Source organism: Candoia aspera, chromosome 2, assembly GCF_035149785.1.
Source record: "Candoia aspera isolate rCanAsp1 chromosome 2, rCanAsp1.hap2, whole genome shotgun sequence".
Classification (NCBI taxonomy): Eukaryota; Metazoa; Chordata; class Lepidosauria; order Squamata; family Boidae; genus Candoia; species Candoia aspera.
Window position 1 is genome coordinate 207,639,468 of NC_086154.1, and position 16,167 is coordinate 207,655,634.

Consider the following 16,167-nt stretch of genomic DNA (forward strand, 5'->3'; position numbering starts at 1 on the left):
ACTCTCTTATCTTCATTTTCATGAAAAGAAGCACGGAGAATGGTGATTTTAGAATTTGGGACTCCAGAACAGAGGTACAGCTTCCAGGTTATACTGTTTAATATAACCAGAGAGAAAAGTATTAAAATATCACTAAAAAGTAATCATATTAGCATAAAGGTAAAGGTAAAGGTTTCCCTTGACGTAAAGTCCAGTCGTGTCTGACTCTAGGGGGCGGTGCTCATCTCTGTTTCTAAGCCGTTAGAGCCGGCGTTGTCCATAGGACACTTCCGGGTCATGTGGCCAGCATGACGACACGGAACGCCGTTACCTTCCCGCCGAAGCGGTACCTATTGATCTACTCACATTTGCATGTTTTCGAACTGCTAGGTGAGCAGGAGCTGGGACTAGCAACGGGAACTCACCCCGCCGCGCGGTTTCGAACCGCCGACCTTCCGATCGACAGCTCAGCGTTTTAACCCGCAGCGCCACCGCGTCCCCTTTCATATTAGCATACTTGTATTTAATTGAGTTAAATGTAAATAAAATAAATCAAATTTAGTTTTTGTCCTATGCATACCAACTATTTTTTGGAGTATGACTCCCAGCTTAAGGCTTAAAGACCAAATGTGGCCCTCAGCCTAGAAATTGTGTTCTTGCTCTAGAGTCAAGCACTTTCTCTTTCTAATGCACTGAGTCACTTGCAGAAAGGAAGCAGATTGTAGCTTCATAACAAAAAATGGCTCTATGAATTTTTTAACTGCTCATCTTCTATTCCTCTCTCATTTCTCTAATATTCATTTAATGACAGCTACAACTGCAGACACAATTTTATATGATGACATCCTAAGTGTTTTTAATGTCATTAATTTTATTTACAATCTTTCAACCTTTTATAACAGATCCTAATGCTGAATTTGTCTTTTTTGGACCACTCTGAGCAGAGTGGCTTTGTTACTATGGTTCCAAGACTGTTCCTGGCCAATTTCTTTCCATATGATGCTTTTCTTTAAAAAACCTGAAAGTTCATGATGGCACAGAAGAGATATAAAATGCTGATGGCAATGAATTCTCTATTTGTCTAAAGCTCTTCCACCCACTCTATGGCTGAGACTATATTTGGGGCTGGCAAGCTTGTGCATCTGAAGACCAAACTTTTAAAATTATTATTTTGGCAAACAAAGAGCACTCAGATGTGATGATGACGATATAATGACATCAGGGTAGGATTGATTTTTTTTTTTATAGAGACAGGACTTCAACACTAAAATGGAGACAGGATGGAGAATCCTTAAAGGGCAGAGAGGATGCCAACTGTGCCCTATATAGCACAGTCCAGGTATGAAGAATTGAGAGAAAAATAGGTCAGTCAGACCCATCAGCTTGCGAAGGGTGATATCTGCCAAGAGCAAGAACTGAAGATGCAACAGAACAACAACATCCAAGATGTATCAAATCTAATGAAAATTATCTTTTCCTGCTGATACATTTGGAGACAAGTGCTCTTGCAAAGAACAACTATAACCTTGTGATCAAACTTTAAATATTAAAGAAAGAAATCCAATACTCTGGGTATGTGTCTGCAGGTAACATTCTCATCCATCCTTTCAGCCCACAGAAAAGGACCAGAAAAGGAATGACGAATACTACAGATCAATAGCCAGCCACATAAGTGATGTTCACAGGAGATTTGATTTCTGGAATCATAGTTTGAGTTATCTAGATGATGAACTGCTGAAATACGATGGGGTTAACAAATACAGGTAAAATGTGTTTGGCCAAAGCATGGGGAAATACACGAAAGGGCTTCAAACTGAATCTAATGGGAGGCAGAAACAGAAATCCTCTCATTAAGTATCTCAGATAAAGACTTATACATTATAATAAGTAGAAGTGTTGCTGAAATGGAGCCTTTTAAAGAAAGGCTGAAAGAAAAATCAGAAAGAATGCTGCCTCATAAAGTACACTGCCTATACACTAATGCTCAGAGTACCAAAGTAAACAAGATGAGTTTGAGTTCTTCGTATAGCAGGGAAAATATGATGATTCCCACAACTGGAATATAGGAAGTGAAGGGTACCATTTGTTTGGAAGGGACATAAGCAACAGAAAAGAGGAAAGGTTGCACAGTACATTAAACATATCCATTCCTGTTCAGATATCTAAATCAATGAACTTGCCAATGTTATAAGTTAAAATAAGTACAGGAACAAATTAAGCAACACCGTTGTTGGTGTCTATTATTGACCTCCCTACCAAAGAGGAGCTGTGGATGATGCTTTCCAAAAGCAAACTGTAGACCTTTCTAAGAAATATGAATTTGTAGTAATAGGGGTTTTAATTACTCTGACATTGTTGAGAGAGAAATTCTGCCAAGCACAATCTTCCAGGAAATTCCTGACTTGTGTTGCTGATAACATTCTCCCTCAAAGGTCTAGGAAGGGGGGAAAGGGTCAGCTATTCTCGATTTTATATCAATCAAGAGAGAAAAATAGTGGAGAAAATGGAAGTAGCAGAAACATTGGAGGAAAATAACATATAATCTTCATGATTTTAAGGGAAAATAAAACTGCTCATAATCAAACAAGTATTTTGAATGTTCAAAAAAGTGGATTTTATTAAGTTCAGAGCAATGTTAAGTAGGACCCTGTGGAGGGGGAAAACTCTTCCAGCTAATGAGAAAAATAGCTTATGGTGGGCAAGTCCTAAAAGAGATACTAAAAAACACTACTGGAAACAAATTCAGTGAAGAGGAAAAATGTAGGATAGCAAAAGAAGCTACACAAAAGGCTTATGGAAGATCTGAAAAGAAATAGGACACATGTTAGAAATGAACAGATGGCAAGAAAGCTTTCAAAAAGGAAGAGTACAAATAGGTAACCTAGATCTTGGGAGATGGCCTCAGGAAAGTCAAAGGTCAGAATAAGCCAGAGATAGTGAAGGATATCAAGAATAGTAAAAAAAGGATTTAGATATTTTCAAAATAAAAGGATAGGAAAAGCATACCAACTGGCCAATAAAGGCAACATGAAGAAAAGCCAGACTGACTTTATTTTCTGTAATCAAGTAAGTATGTATTCCACCAGGAAATTTGTGAAGGGCAGGCTGAAGGGGCAGGACTGAAGCTAGAAATTGACAAAAAACGTGGTAGGAAATATGTCTTTACTTTGAATTTGTTTAAATCTCCAGAATCAGATGAATTACACCCCAAACTTTTGGCATAACTAGCTGACAGTCTGAATAATCCTGTATGTACTACCTATGGAGAATCCTGGAGAACTGATGAAGTGCTAGATGAAGAAAAACAAATGCTATTCCTATCACCAAAAAGGGGAAAAAAAAGTGCAATTTTAGGCTAGATCAACTAAAATATAATTCGTAAATTATGGGAAGCCACTCTGCTTTGGTGTGATCCCACTCTGACTATTGTGAACAGTTTTGAGTATCACATTTTAAGAAGGAGTAAGAGAAAATGGACCAGGTTCAAAGAAAGGGTAATGAGGATGTTCAGGAAACTAGAAATCAACCCCTGTGAAGAAAGATAAAGGAGCTGTGTATATTTAGCCTTGACAAATGACTGAGTGGGCGATAAGATAGCGTTTTTCAAAGAATATGACTGTTCTCTCTTCTTCCATGGTGTAGTGCATGAAATGAAGCTCTTTTAACATTTCTTACAGTCCCTTAAACTGCTAGAAAGCCTTTCTTGATAAGCATGCATCATCTGCAAACTTTGCTACCACATTATGCATTCCTCTCTGCAGTTAAGATAGACCTAAGTTTATAATCTATATACTTCCAGTATAGACATCATTCTGAAAACTCTCAGTTCGAGACGAATACGAACTGCAATCCCACATTATCTTGCAGGCAACTGTGACTGACATAGTCAAAACCACCCAGTAAGTCCATGCCAGAATGTGAATCCATGTCTCTAGCTCAAGTACTTTTCAGAACATAATTTGATTCTCTAAAATTATTCAGTTCTTGAAAAATTACCTGGATTTTCTTCCATGATACTGAGAGCTTCAATAGCAGCAGCAGCTAGGAGGGGAGGCAGAGAGGCGGAAAAGCAATAGCCTTGACCAGACAACCTCTGAGAAGGAGAAGATTAAAGGAGTAAACTTCCAAGTATTCTTTATTCTCTATATAAATTCTCTATTGATAAATATGCAGCTTTTCCTAAAAGAACTATTTATTTAACTGAAAGGAAGAGAAACCTGAATTTAAGAACACTGTATCCAAAAAGACAGAGATGAGTTCTTATTTATGTATTTTATCTAACTTGAGCCTTGCTAGCTTAAGCAACATATAAATCGTAGCAACAAATATGTCTGCATTAACACTTAATAAATCTAACTTTACTTTTCTATTTCAAAAGTATTTGAGGGAAAAAAACCCAATCTTTGCCTCTGTAAATACAACAGTTAATCTATAGCTGTGTCTACATTCTTATTGGCAACATCTACATGTAAAGTCCATGGTCTGATTAATTCAAAACTGCATCTTTGTCCACACCAGCAAAAGCTACATATATAACATGGTCTGACAGATCAGTTTAAACCTGCCAAAAAATCTCAAAGTGCTATATTTAAAAATTCTTCAGAGTTACAACCATCCTGTACACAGACAACCTAAGTCTCCTTATCATTTCAAAGGGAATATAACTAGCCTAGTGTCTGTGATAATTATGATAATTAGATCAGGAAAGGAACAGAACAATTGGCTGTTATTCTAACATCTTTCTAGTTATATCTTTTCTCCACCCCTCACCTGTCAGCTACACCATGTCAGGGCAGTTCATTCTTGACGAGGAAGGTGCATGGATTTTCCTGTACCAAATAAAAGCTAATTCCCAGCATCTGATACTGACATGCTATTCCCACAAAGTCCTATGGCTGCCAACAATTGATATAATTCTGAACTGACAACATGGAGAGCAAGCAATTTGTACCAGATATGTGCAAGACTGAGAGGATGTGTATTCCCATTCATCCTGATACTTCTAACTGGAATAGGCCTGCCCAATAAGGTTGCCTCAGGACAAACAGCTAATAGTTTCTCATTTCTATGAAGTAAAGGGGTTTGAGCTAAATGATGCTGATTTTCAGTGACAGCACCTGGAGCAGCCTTCCAGCAGACTGGCCACCTCCCTGATTTAATTCATGAAAATGTTAAAAAACAGCTGTTTCATGGAGTGCTTCCAATGCAGAATCAGCCAACAATGTATATATGTGGCTCAACTTGACAATATATGTTTTCTGGTCTCTCCTGTCGGATAGTTTTTATAGATTTTTAAATTGATTATACATGTTTTTATTTAGACTTACCACGGCTTAGTTATTTTTTTATATATCTTGAGAACCACCAAGGGACTTATTTGATTGCAGTGGGACATAATTGTAACAATCAATCAATAAATAAGCATACAAATAATTACCTATGTTGGATACAGTGCTCCACAAAAAGTTAACTTCGTAATATACATCACAGTTTGCCTTTCAAGGATTTTTCACATACCTGGTGGTCAATAACAAAGGATCGTCCACAGCAAAATCCTCCAATAGAAGCCAGAGAATTTTCCATATTTGCGCTTATAAGATCAATATCATCAATCTAACACAAGAAATGCCAATTGCTTAATGTTAAAAAGTGAAAGCTTAGTTACAGTCATACAGCTATAAGAAAGTAAATACTAACTCTCCAAAGAATTTAGTTATATACAGCTAAATAATAAAAAATCCCTAACGAATGACAGTGAAGTTACAAGAAAGAAGAAATGCAGTTTGCATTTCTGCTACCACATATTTCCATTTGAAGTTTCTTATTCCACCCATCAAGATCTAAAAGAGCTAAGTGTATTTGAGACTGTTCTAACCTCAGCTCATTTTTCTCCCTCTGTCTTTTTAAAAATAATATTATATATAGAAAAAGCAAATACAAAGAACAAAAATGCAATCAATAGTACAAGGCAGGAAAAAACACAAAAGTTCAGTGCTTTTATTCTGTTCCAAAATTGTGCTATACTTGTTTTAGACACTGTTTAAATACAACTTATATTGTAAACTACAGGTTCCACAATTTCAATTAAACAGCATAAAATTACAGGATTTTCTGGTAACTTGTAGAGTGCCATTTCTTGATTATTACACAGCACATTATTCCAGAATAATTTAAGGTCATCTGTCGGTTTGGGGTTTGGCATACTGACAACACCCAACTTTATATCTCAACCTCAGGCTGCACAGGTAAAGTTGTTGGTGTACTGACCCAGTTTCTGGAGGCTGTTTGGGTCCAAATGGGGTAGAACAGACTTTGGCTCAATCCTGGCAAGACTGAGTAGCTGTGGCTGTTTGGCCCCTGGACTGGGGACATTTTCAACATTGGTCTTGGATGGCATAGCACTTCCCCATTTGAGACTGGTGTTCAGCTTGGAGGTCCTTCTGGACTCACAGCTACTGCTCGAAGGGCAGGTAGCAGCTATGGCCAGGAGGGGCTTTGCACAGGTTCATCTTGTGTGCCAGATGTGTCCCTTCCTCAACTGGGAGTCCCTTCAGTTACTCACTCTAGTCACCTCATGATTGGATTATTGCAATTGCTCTACATGGGGCTGCCCTTGAAGACCATCTAGAAGCTACAGCTGGTATAAAATGCAATAGCACGAGCAGTAACAGGCACTTTTTGTTATGCCCATGTATTACCACTGCTACATGAGCTACATTGGTTGCCAGTCAGCTTCCTGGTGCAATTCAAGTTGCCTGTCATCACCTAAAAAGCCCTTCATGGCACAGTGGGTCTGAGGAAGCATGCCTTCTGTGTCACGGTCCCACTCTCAGGAACGGCATCTTCCCAGAGATACAGTTGGTGCCCTCTCTCCTGGGGTTCCAGAAAGCCCTAAGACCTGGCTTTGGTACCAGGCCTGGCATTAATATGTTCATGGGACCCCTGTTATGGTCATGGTTGTCTTAGTTTGGGTTATCTGTGTTTTCTCCTGTTTTTAACTATTTATTGTTTTTTGGGATTTTGTCATTTTTTTTTCCTTTTATGTGAAGGGACGTAGTCAATTTCTTAACACTGCTTCTGGAAGAATTGTGGATTCTTTATATTTTGTATTTATATTTTATTTATTTTTATTCCGCCTTTATTATTTTTATAAATAACTCAAGGTGGGGAACAAACATAATACTCCTTCCTCCTTCTATTTTTCCCACAACAACCCTGTGAGGTGAGTTGGGCTGAGAGAGAGTGACTGGCCCAAAGTCACGCAGCTGACTTGAAATTAAGAGGCTTAAAAAGCTCTTGAACATACAAATTGCACTATAGGTAGCCCTCTGGTTCCTCGCAGTATTTTGTAAAATGAACCAAAGGTTTTAAGCATTATAAATTATAAATTTAATATTTATTTTATTATTATTTTATTATTTTATTCATTTTTATTTAATGGATTTATATGGCCACGGATCTCATATATGTGGCTCTGGGTAGCTTACAAAATTGCAACATACATATTATGGAGTCATACTATTATATATACTTTCTCCATGGCACTAAGAAAAATGGCATAACTGTTCTTAATTAGTTTTTTTAATCGTTTTGATGCAATCTAAAGCAAATTCTTATTAAACTTATACAGGTTTTTTTCAGACAACTCTCCAAAATGCAACTGAGGACATTGGAGTAAATCATTTAAAGACAGTGATAACCTGTCTTTCTTCTAAAATACTGTTGCCAAAAAGTTATCATTTCAATGAAAAACTGGTATTTAAAAGGAGGATCTATGCCAGAGGCAAGGAATCTTTTTAGGTGATGGGCACCACTGCACGATCATATCTAATGACATGGGTACTCATATAAAGTACAATAAAATATTTAAAATTATAAAATGGCCAAATTTCTCCTGAGATCTTGTGAGAACACTGAAATCTCATGAGATGAGAAGATCTTACAAAATTAAAAAAAGAAAAATTCTTCTAATTCTGAGGTTCCATGAATGCTGTGGGTGCTACGTTGCTTACTATGTATGCAACACACAAGACTGCCATGTACACTTCATATATTTTCTTTAATTTCTGTAAAGACATTGCTGTAAAAATGATACTAGATCAAAACGTATTTTCTTCCTGGCTCCTAGCATTAAGCTCTATTATTATCCAGGTACGTCACACACTTACATTGACTCCAAAATGTTCTGTAACTCCTCGTCCATGTTCTCCCAATACTCCGAAGGAGAGACTTTCTTCCAAAAATAATCTCACTTTGTATTTATATTTTAACTTTACCTGCAGATTATGCATTAACATATCACACAAAGCAATGCAAGATTAACGAATGCTCAGGAAAAGCACTCTACCAAATACTTTCATAATTTATCAAAATATTCTACCACTGACTGCCCTCAGCCCAACACTCAACCTTCACGCATTTTCATTGCTAGATGTAGATTTCCACTGATTACGCACAGATGAACAGAGTATCTTCTAGAACCATAGCTGCATTTTTTGTTTCAAACTGACTTTTTGTGGTCTAGGTAAGGTAACATCAATGCTACTAGTGTTAGTAAGTTAGACAGATTGCCTTTTATGGTATGTTTATATTTTTAAATATTTTATTTTGCCACAGTTACACTGAGGTTTGAGAGAAGGATATCCTTCAAACAGCACACAGAAACACTCTAATACACTTTCTCACTAAGACGTCGTGTGTTATGGAAAGAAGTAGGATTTTGAGTAACTAACCATGGGGAATTTTTTAAAAGCACCATTTGTAGCCTGCATCCTCAGTATAAAATGACCCCAGGATGGTGGACCTGTCAATATTTATGTTCTATGAAAAAATATTCCTTTGCCAAGAAACTGAATTTATTTATGTTACATAAACTTGGCAATTGTGAAAGCGTTTTCTTAATTAGTGGAATCTGCTGCTGCTTCAAGCTGGTAGAAATCGTACTAGACTACAGAGGATACTGACATTCTCTCATTCCTGTACAAAACTTGATGAAATCATCCTTGCAGATGTTGCAGCAGCTATGATTTTAAGCCTGATTTTGAAAGTCATAAGCAGTAACTGTTGATTTTACAAAACTGAGATTTTTCTGATGCTGAATGATTTGATGCTCAGTTCGTTGACTTTTGTTCAGTGGAACACTGAGCACTATGATTGTAAAAGATGTTTACTGTATTGCCTAAAAGTGTAGAAAGTCCAGGGGCTGGCCCTCAAAATCTAAGCCTTTAAATTATGGCAAACATCTGAACGTTAACTTTTTCCAGCAGGACAAGAGAATGGAATACAGCAGAACTATTGCCTTCTGACTTGCCATTGCCAAGTCTGCTCTTCAGCTCTCTGCCTCAGCCACCATCTTACTGGAACCAGCATCAAAGCTGGCACAGGGAAGATCACCTTTAGCATCTATTTATAGAAGATCAAATCCCTTTCAGTAAGCAACTTAGCATTTTTTTTCATTTTTAGCTTTGCAGTCTGTAAAGCTTGCTGTGTTAAAAAACAAACAAACAAAGGAATTACTTACCAATTCTGGCAGAGGACAAATGTCCCCAGTATTAACAAATAACCCTTCCACCACAATAAATCTTCGTGTTACACGGGCTTTTCGAGGATTCTGTAGAGAAACAATTTAGTATAAATACCTCACCTTTTTTTTTTTTAATGAAAAACAATGTCTTAGCTTACTTTTTGTTATCAGAAGTAGATAGTATGTTGAAAATCAAGTTATGTTCACTCTATCAGAAGTGCAGTAAGCATACTGGTAACTGAGAAAATGCTCTCTATATACAGTAAAGCACTCTTTTAACAAGTACCTGATTAAAATGCTTACTGCTGTTTTTTCTTAGCCTTCTAAAACAAAGGATGATTTACTTCAATAAATACTTTACCCAGGGGAGGAGCATGGTCCAAAGGATTACTATCTACGACTTTTCTCAGAAACAAAACAAAGTACTGAGCATTTTTAACCCTGTGTTGATTATCAGTGACAACGTAGCTGGGTATGCGCACCCGTGTACAAAATAAAAGGCATCCAATTCTACTGGCAGATTTTTATCCTGTTTGTTATGTCACTGCCTTTTTCAAGCAATGCAATCACTAAATTAAATACAGCACCTAAATCTATTTCAAATGTTACACATCAGGTTTCAGGATGGCTTAGAAGATAAATAATGAACAATGAAGCCATTCAGATATGCTATCTAGTTAAAAAATATTGCTTGTTGTACTCAAATTTCTTCAAAAGACCGGTACCTTTTGATCTTCAATCTCTTGCTCTTGTAGTAAATGCTCAAGATCAGCTATATCATTATGCTTAAAAAACTTAATGTTGCTTCTGGATGCCTGTAGCCCCTTCTGAACGGCAAAGCAGGCTGCTTCATCACTGTAAATACACAAAGAATTCTCTCAGTTCGCCCTCGGTTTAGACTAACTCTTCAAGGCTAACGTTTCTCCACAATGCGTGATAACATATTGGTGCTTCATGTAACTCTTTTCTACACTTGCATTCCTAACTCCAATTAAACTATATTCAGGTATGAAAAAGTTATAAATTATTGTTATATTTGTGCAAGCCAGGTAGACAAAGTTCTTAAAGTGAAACTTTTGCCCCATTTGGCTTATCAGAGCAGGCAAATCAGAGTGAGGTCTGGTTGGTTAAAAAAAAAATCTTATTAGAGCTTATGGTTTCAACAATTCTTAAGGCAGATGTTCTAAAATTACTTCTTTAAAAGCTGTATCTTTTTCAAGTTTATCATATCTAAGCAAAGGCTTTGACTATGTGCTGGCAGTTTCAGCTACAGGCATATTTTCTTAAAATTAATTTTATTCCTTCCAGTCTGGAAGGCTCCGTTTATGACGTAGAACTCTTTAATTTCACTTGTAGGAGACAAAGTACTGCTGTTGAGTTTCCTGCTTTCTCAAGAGTCAGTGTTCAGTAATATTGACTCTTTGTTTTGGGACTGCCTAATTTAATTAGGACTCAAAGGCAATGTGCTGCAATGGTTTCAGTTCTTCCTTTTGTCTTAGCACTACAACATTCCCTCTGGATTCATTTCCTCTTCTAAAGCGTTTAACTCCTATATGGACCAGCTGGGCAAGATAATCCAAACACTGAGAGAGGGCAAATGACATCTACCCCTTTGTCACTTCAGAAATCCAAGGCAAGTTTCCAAAGTTCTGATTTGCTATCAGAAATCAGTCCATTTTGTAGTATAGTGTCCTAACTACCAGGAAACACACTGAGACAATGACTTGGTCTCTAATATTTATTACTAGTACTTAACAAGAATCCTAACAAACTGAGGAAGCGTGGGAAAAACCCAGCCATATAAACCCCAAGGGTTAAGGCAGTCCCGATCTGTGTCTCTTTGAATGGCTGAACAGTTCCTCAGTGCTACGCATGCGCTTGACAGTCTGGGTGGGAGCCCCCTGCTCACCATCCTTACTCATGACATATAGTGCTGAAACAGAAGTCTTTCTGAAAAAGTTCTTGTCCACCTGAAAAGTGGCAAAAACCTTCCTTTTCAATAAGGATTATAAAAGCTGGTTTTCAGACTAAGATTAAAGTGACAGTTATATAAACAACCAATTCCAGACTTCTCATTATTAATGAAGAAAGTCCCCTCCCCTCTAGTGCACCATAGGGCTGTGAGAAAGTCTCTATTCTAATACACAATGAGTTAACATTGGTTCTAAATTGAAAAGTACAGCTAGTCTCGCTTAATTGGGACTGGAATTTCTGTCACTAAGTGACACAATCATAAAGCATGACATCATGTGACCACAGCACTTAGCAACATCAGTTTCGGCAATTCCGATTGCTGTTGTCAAGCGGATCCTGCACCATCATTAAGCATGTCATGAGGTCACCATTTGCGACCTGATGACAGTCAGCAGGAGGTTGCAAATGGTGACTTTTCTTGTTGGAAGCTGGTGCGGAAGGTCGCAAATAGCGACCACATGACTGCAGGACATTGCAACATTGTCATCACAAGCTGGGGTCAGGATCACATGACCGCAGGGATGCAGCAATGGCTGTAAGTATGAGGACCAGTCATGGTCCTCATACTTACAGCCACTTGTTCAGTAATGTCGTAAATTCAAATGGTCACTAAATGAGTGGTTGTTAAACAAGGATGACCTGTAATTCACTTGCTGGAATTCTACAATTACTTTCATTTTAACAAATCTTGCTAAAGAGAACTCTGAATTTGTGCTGGGGAAAAATTATTTTCAGTTCAGGCAGCTGCCAAAGCTTCTTGCCAGAGACGTTTAGATATTTATAAGCTTCTTAAGTGAGAGCTTTGCTGATGGTTCCACATTAATTCTGAACATTTAACTATAAAGGTAAACTGAATGTGTACTTTGAAAATTATTTCATTAGAGCTTTTTTGGGGTTTTTAGTCTGCTACCTTACTGAATATAAGTAAGGATGAATTATTGTTGCTGGTAATACTTAGCTATTGCAATCATTCACAGCCTGAGGGTTATATTCTGCCCCCAAAGCCCCTAGGGATAGCCCCTCAAACTAAATATGGCTACAGAACTGAAATTTTAACAAGGAGAAGTTAAATTTATTTGAAGTAATCTTTTGATACTAATTTTAATTACAGTGAAATAAATCAAACTTTTTGTCCTTTCCTTACTATTCCACTGTACTTTTGGGCCTAATATTTTTGCAATTTAATTCTAATTTTAATCAATTTTACTGCTAATTTTAATTGATTTATTGATATTATATTGGATTTTAGTTATGGATATTTTGTTTTATTTGTAAGCCTCCTGCAGTCTATTGCATTTTGTGAGGTATAAGTGCTGTAAGAAAAAACATGATGATTTGTCTGGCTTCATCTACTTTTGGAATGAGGTTCCTGCAACATTCAGACAAAGTGCAGTCCTTGGGCCCATAAAAGTTTGTGCATTGTTATGTTACACAGATCAGAAAAAAAATATTCAAGCTGCAATCCTACACACTAACTTGAGAATAAATTTGATTGAACTCAGTGGTATTTACTTCTGAGTATATGCATAGGATCATAGTTACAGGCCCAGGACAAACATAAGCAATTTAACAAAACTTTCCTAGATGAAATTCCTGTCTGATATTAATTTATTCTAATCACTCTTGTCAACTGCACTTTTTACTTGGCTATATCCTATGGGAATACTGACAAAGCATTTGAACAGCTGCTAGTAATTTTTAAAACAGTTTATTTTGCAACAGCAATCTATTGTAAGAAGTAGTCATTTTAAAAGTATTTCATAAATGATTAAAATTGTAGTTTAACAAGCAACTGAAAATGATACCAAAGCAATGCTTTGAAATTGACAAGATCAAATGAGAGCTCTTAAGTAAAACTTAAACAATTTAAATGAGTTTTGAAAAATTATCCATGACAATTTCTCTAAGTACTGGAACACCATGTTCACATTTTTCCTACAAAAAAGCTTATTAAATAACTATATGCTATAAATATATTCAGTAATCTTATTTGATCATAAAATTAATTTTTCAGACATGATGATGATCTTAAAAAAATAAATACATGACTAGAAAGTAATCATATTAACTATATTTAATTTTCATTAGATTTTAGTGTAAATTAAATTAAACATAATTGTGGTATAGTCCCCACCATGCCACTGAAAAGTCTTGTGTCCAGAGAAAGCTGTGCATTCTTTTTCTACACAAATGAATGAAGAGCTCAAGATAATAATTTATTTTATTTTCTATCCTGCCTTTATTATTTTTATAAATAACTCAAGGCAGCAAACATACCTAATACTCCTTCCTCCTCCTATTTTCCCCACAACAACAGCCCTGTGAGGTGGGTTGGACTAAGAGTGACTGGCCCAAGGTCACCCAGCCAGCTTTCATGCCTAAGACGGGACTAGAACTCACGGTCTCCTGGTTTCTAGGCCAGAGCCTTAACCACTAGACCAAACTGGCTCTCTATAATCCCTACACTGGTCCTAAAATTACTATTTGTGGAATACAACTCCACAATTTAAATTACTATTTAATATCGAACTTTAATCTTTAACTAGACAACTATGAAGTCATCATTTCAGAGATATTTCCTTACCAGATTCCTCAATGCCTTCAACAATGGCAGAGCTTCTAATGTACTGACTTCACTGGAAAAGTTCTTAAAAATTCAGGGAGATATTCAGAGATGTATCTGCCTGAAAATAGCCCATGTCATTCATATTGAACTGTATAGCACAAACATCAGGTGTTGTCTATAGGAAATATTTTATGACATTTTGTATTATGTCATAAAATGTTTTATGATAATTTTTATGTCATAAAATGTTTTATAACATTTGCCAAATTTCCATTCCACAGGAGTTATTGGTCCTGGATTTTGGACGCATTCTGTAAGTCAGCCCATTTGAGGTACCTTGGTTCAAAAATTGTTGCCCTACGATGCACCGTTTCGCCTAGCTAAAGGTTACAAACAGACAGACACAAGAGTTTCAGTAGTATATAGATAACTAGCTCTCCAGATTTTTTTTTTCTAAATATCAGGAATGGGTACGTACACAAACAAAATGTCTCCCCGTTTTGAATAGGCAGGAATAGCACTGGCAATTGTAGCAAATCCATAGGAATATATGATAGCTTCCTCAGTCTTCATAAATCTGGCAAGTCGCTCTTCCAGTTCCAAATGTACATCTGTTTAGGAAGTATAGTTCACATATATATGAGCAGAATTCTGGCTTTAAAAATCTCACAAGTATTGAAGGTTATTAACACAATGAAAAATCCACTGAAGCTTCTCAAGTTCTTTAGTACTGGAAGTGTGACACTATTATTACTTATTTCCTACAGAAAGTGGAGTAACATATACTGACTGATATCCTATTCTTTTACCTCACACAAAAGTCTGATTTCTTTTCACATTAACTGGAGCATTCAGCACATGAACATTCTGTTAGGTGCTGCCTCCACTACACAAATGACATTAGTTTTTTGCAAACATTTATATAGTTAGAGAAAGCCTGCATGCATATTACTATTAATGCTAGGTCCAGGCTTGTGCTGAAGTCGACCTACACGCAGCTATACTTGTGAAGGTTTTCCTTCTTCATATATCCCTAACGCAACAGCAGCAGGGGAAGTATCTGGACTATTCACATACTATTGAGTTACAGATAACAGAATGCCTAACAAGGCTGAAGTCATTCACTGTTCTGTTCTTGTCCCTTAAGTAAATGCAAACTCGGGTAGGGCAAATAAACACATAAGAACAGCCAAGGCTCATGTGGCAACGAGAACAATACCCAGTATTCCAGATGCAGATGTATCATAGAATCCTGTAAAGAAACAGTTTTATTTCACTTCCTTTTCTAATGATTCCTAACAGTTTTTTCCCCCCAAAGTCATTAAGCTATCCACAATGAACCTAAGACAGTGATGGCGAACCTATGACATGCGTGTCAAAGGTGACACACCATGAAGTTTTGGGTGACACGCCAGCGTTCACCAACATCTGACAACAAGTGGTGTGCCTTGGCGCAAAGGGGCACCTTTGAGTGAAGGGGTGTGCTTTTGCTGGCTTCGTGTGAAGTCAGCAAAAGCATGCCCCTTCACTCAAAGGTGCCCCTTCGTGCCCAAACATGCCCCTCTGAGCCCCTTCGCACAAATTACAAGTGGCTTCTCCAGGAACCAGCTTTGTGTGAAGGGGTAATAATAGTAATAATAATTATAGTAATAGTATTACTATTAGTAATAGTAAAGTTTCACCCCAGATTTTAACTTCAATAAAGGAGCTAGAAAGAATTTTACTACCACCCACTGATTTGATAAAATTAACTCCTAGAGACTTCTTGAACGCACCCAAACAATTTTCTTGGCAAAAATATGGAAGTGGTTTGCCACTGCTGCCTTCTAGGATTTTTTTTTCCAACTTCAAGATTAATCTGTTGCCCTGATATTTCTTAAAATTCTACCTAAGAATTAATCAGATCTAAACCTGGCTGGCTTTCAGAGATCAGCTAAGGTCAGTTAGGCATGGACATTTATCAGGGCAGTTCTTACAGAGAAAATGATTGATCCATAATGCCAAAATACTATAGTAAGGTGAATAACTCCATTGTAAGACCTGACATTTCCACATGGCATCATGGAAGACATTTTAATTATGTATAAAAACACTTGCAAGACTTACACTTCCAGAAAGTCAGTCC

At 37.0% G+C, this 16,167-nt stretch overlaps 1 protein-coding gene across 1 annotated transcript in view; it reads right to left on the reverse strand.

Moving 5' to 3' along the window:
- SPTLC1 (serine palmitoyltransferase long chain base subunit 1) overlaps nucleotides 1-16,167 on the reverse strand; it is a 39,137-nt gene that overhangs the window by 7,303 nt on the left and 15,667 nt on the right. Inside the window, exons 6-11 of the mRNA XM_063295256.1 lie at nucleotides 14,521-14,653; nucleotides 10,228-10,357; nucleotides 9,500-9,589; nucleotides 8,148-8,255; nucleotides 5,497-5,592; nucleotides 3,976-4,072 (exon numbers count right to left, since the gene is read on the reverse strand). Of these exons, the coding sequence (XP_063151326.1) occupies nucleotides 3,976-4,072; nucleotides 5,497-5,592; nucleotides 8,148-8,255; nucleotides 9,500-9,589; nucleotides 10,228-10,357; nucleotides 14,521-14,653 (654 nt within the window). The remainder of the gene's footprint in view (nucleotides 1-3,975; nucleotides 4,073-5,496; nucleotides 5,593-8,147; nucleotides 8,256-9,499; nucleotides 9,590-10,227; nucleotides 10,358-14,520; nucleotides 14,654-16,167) is intronic.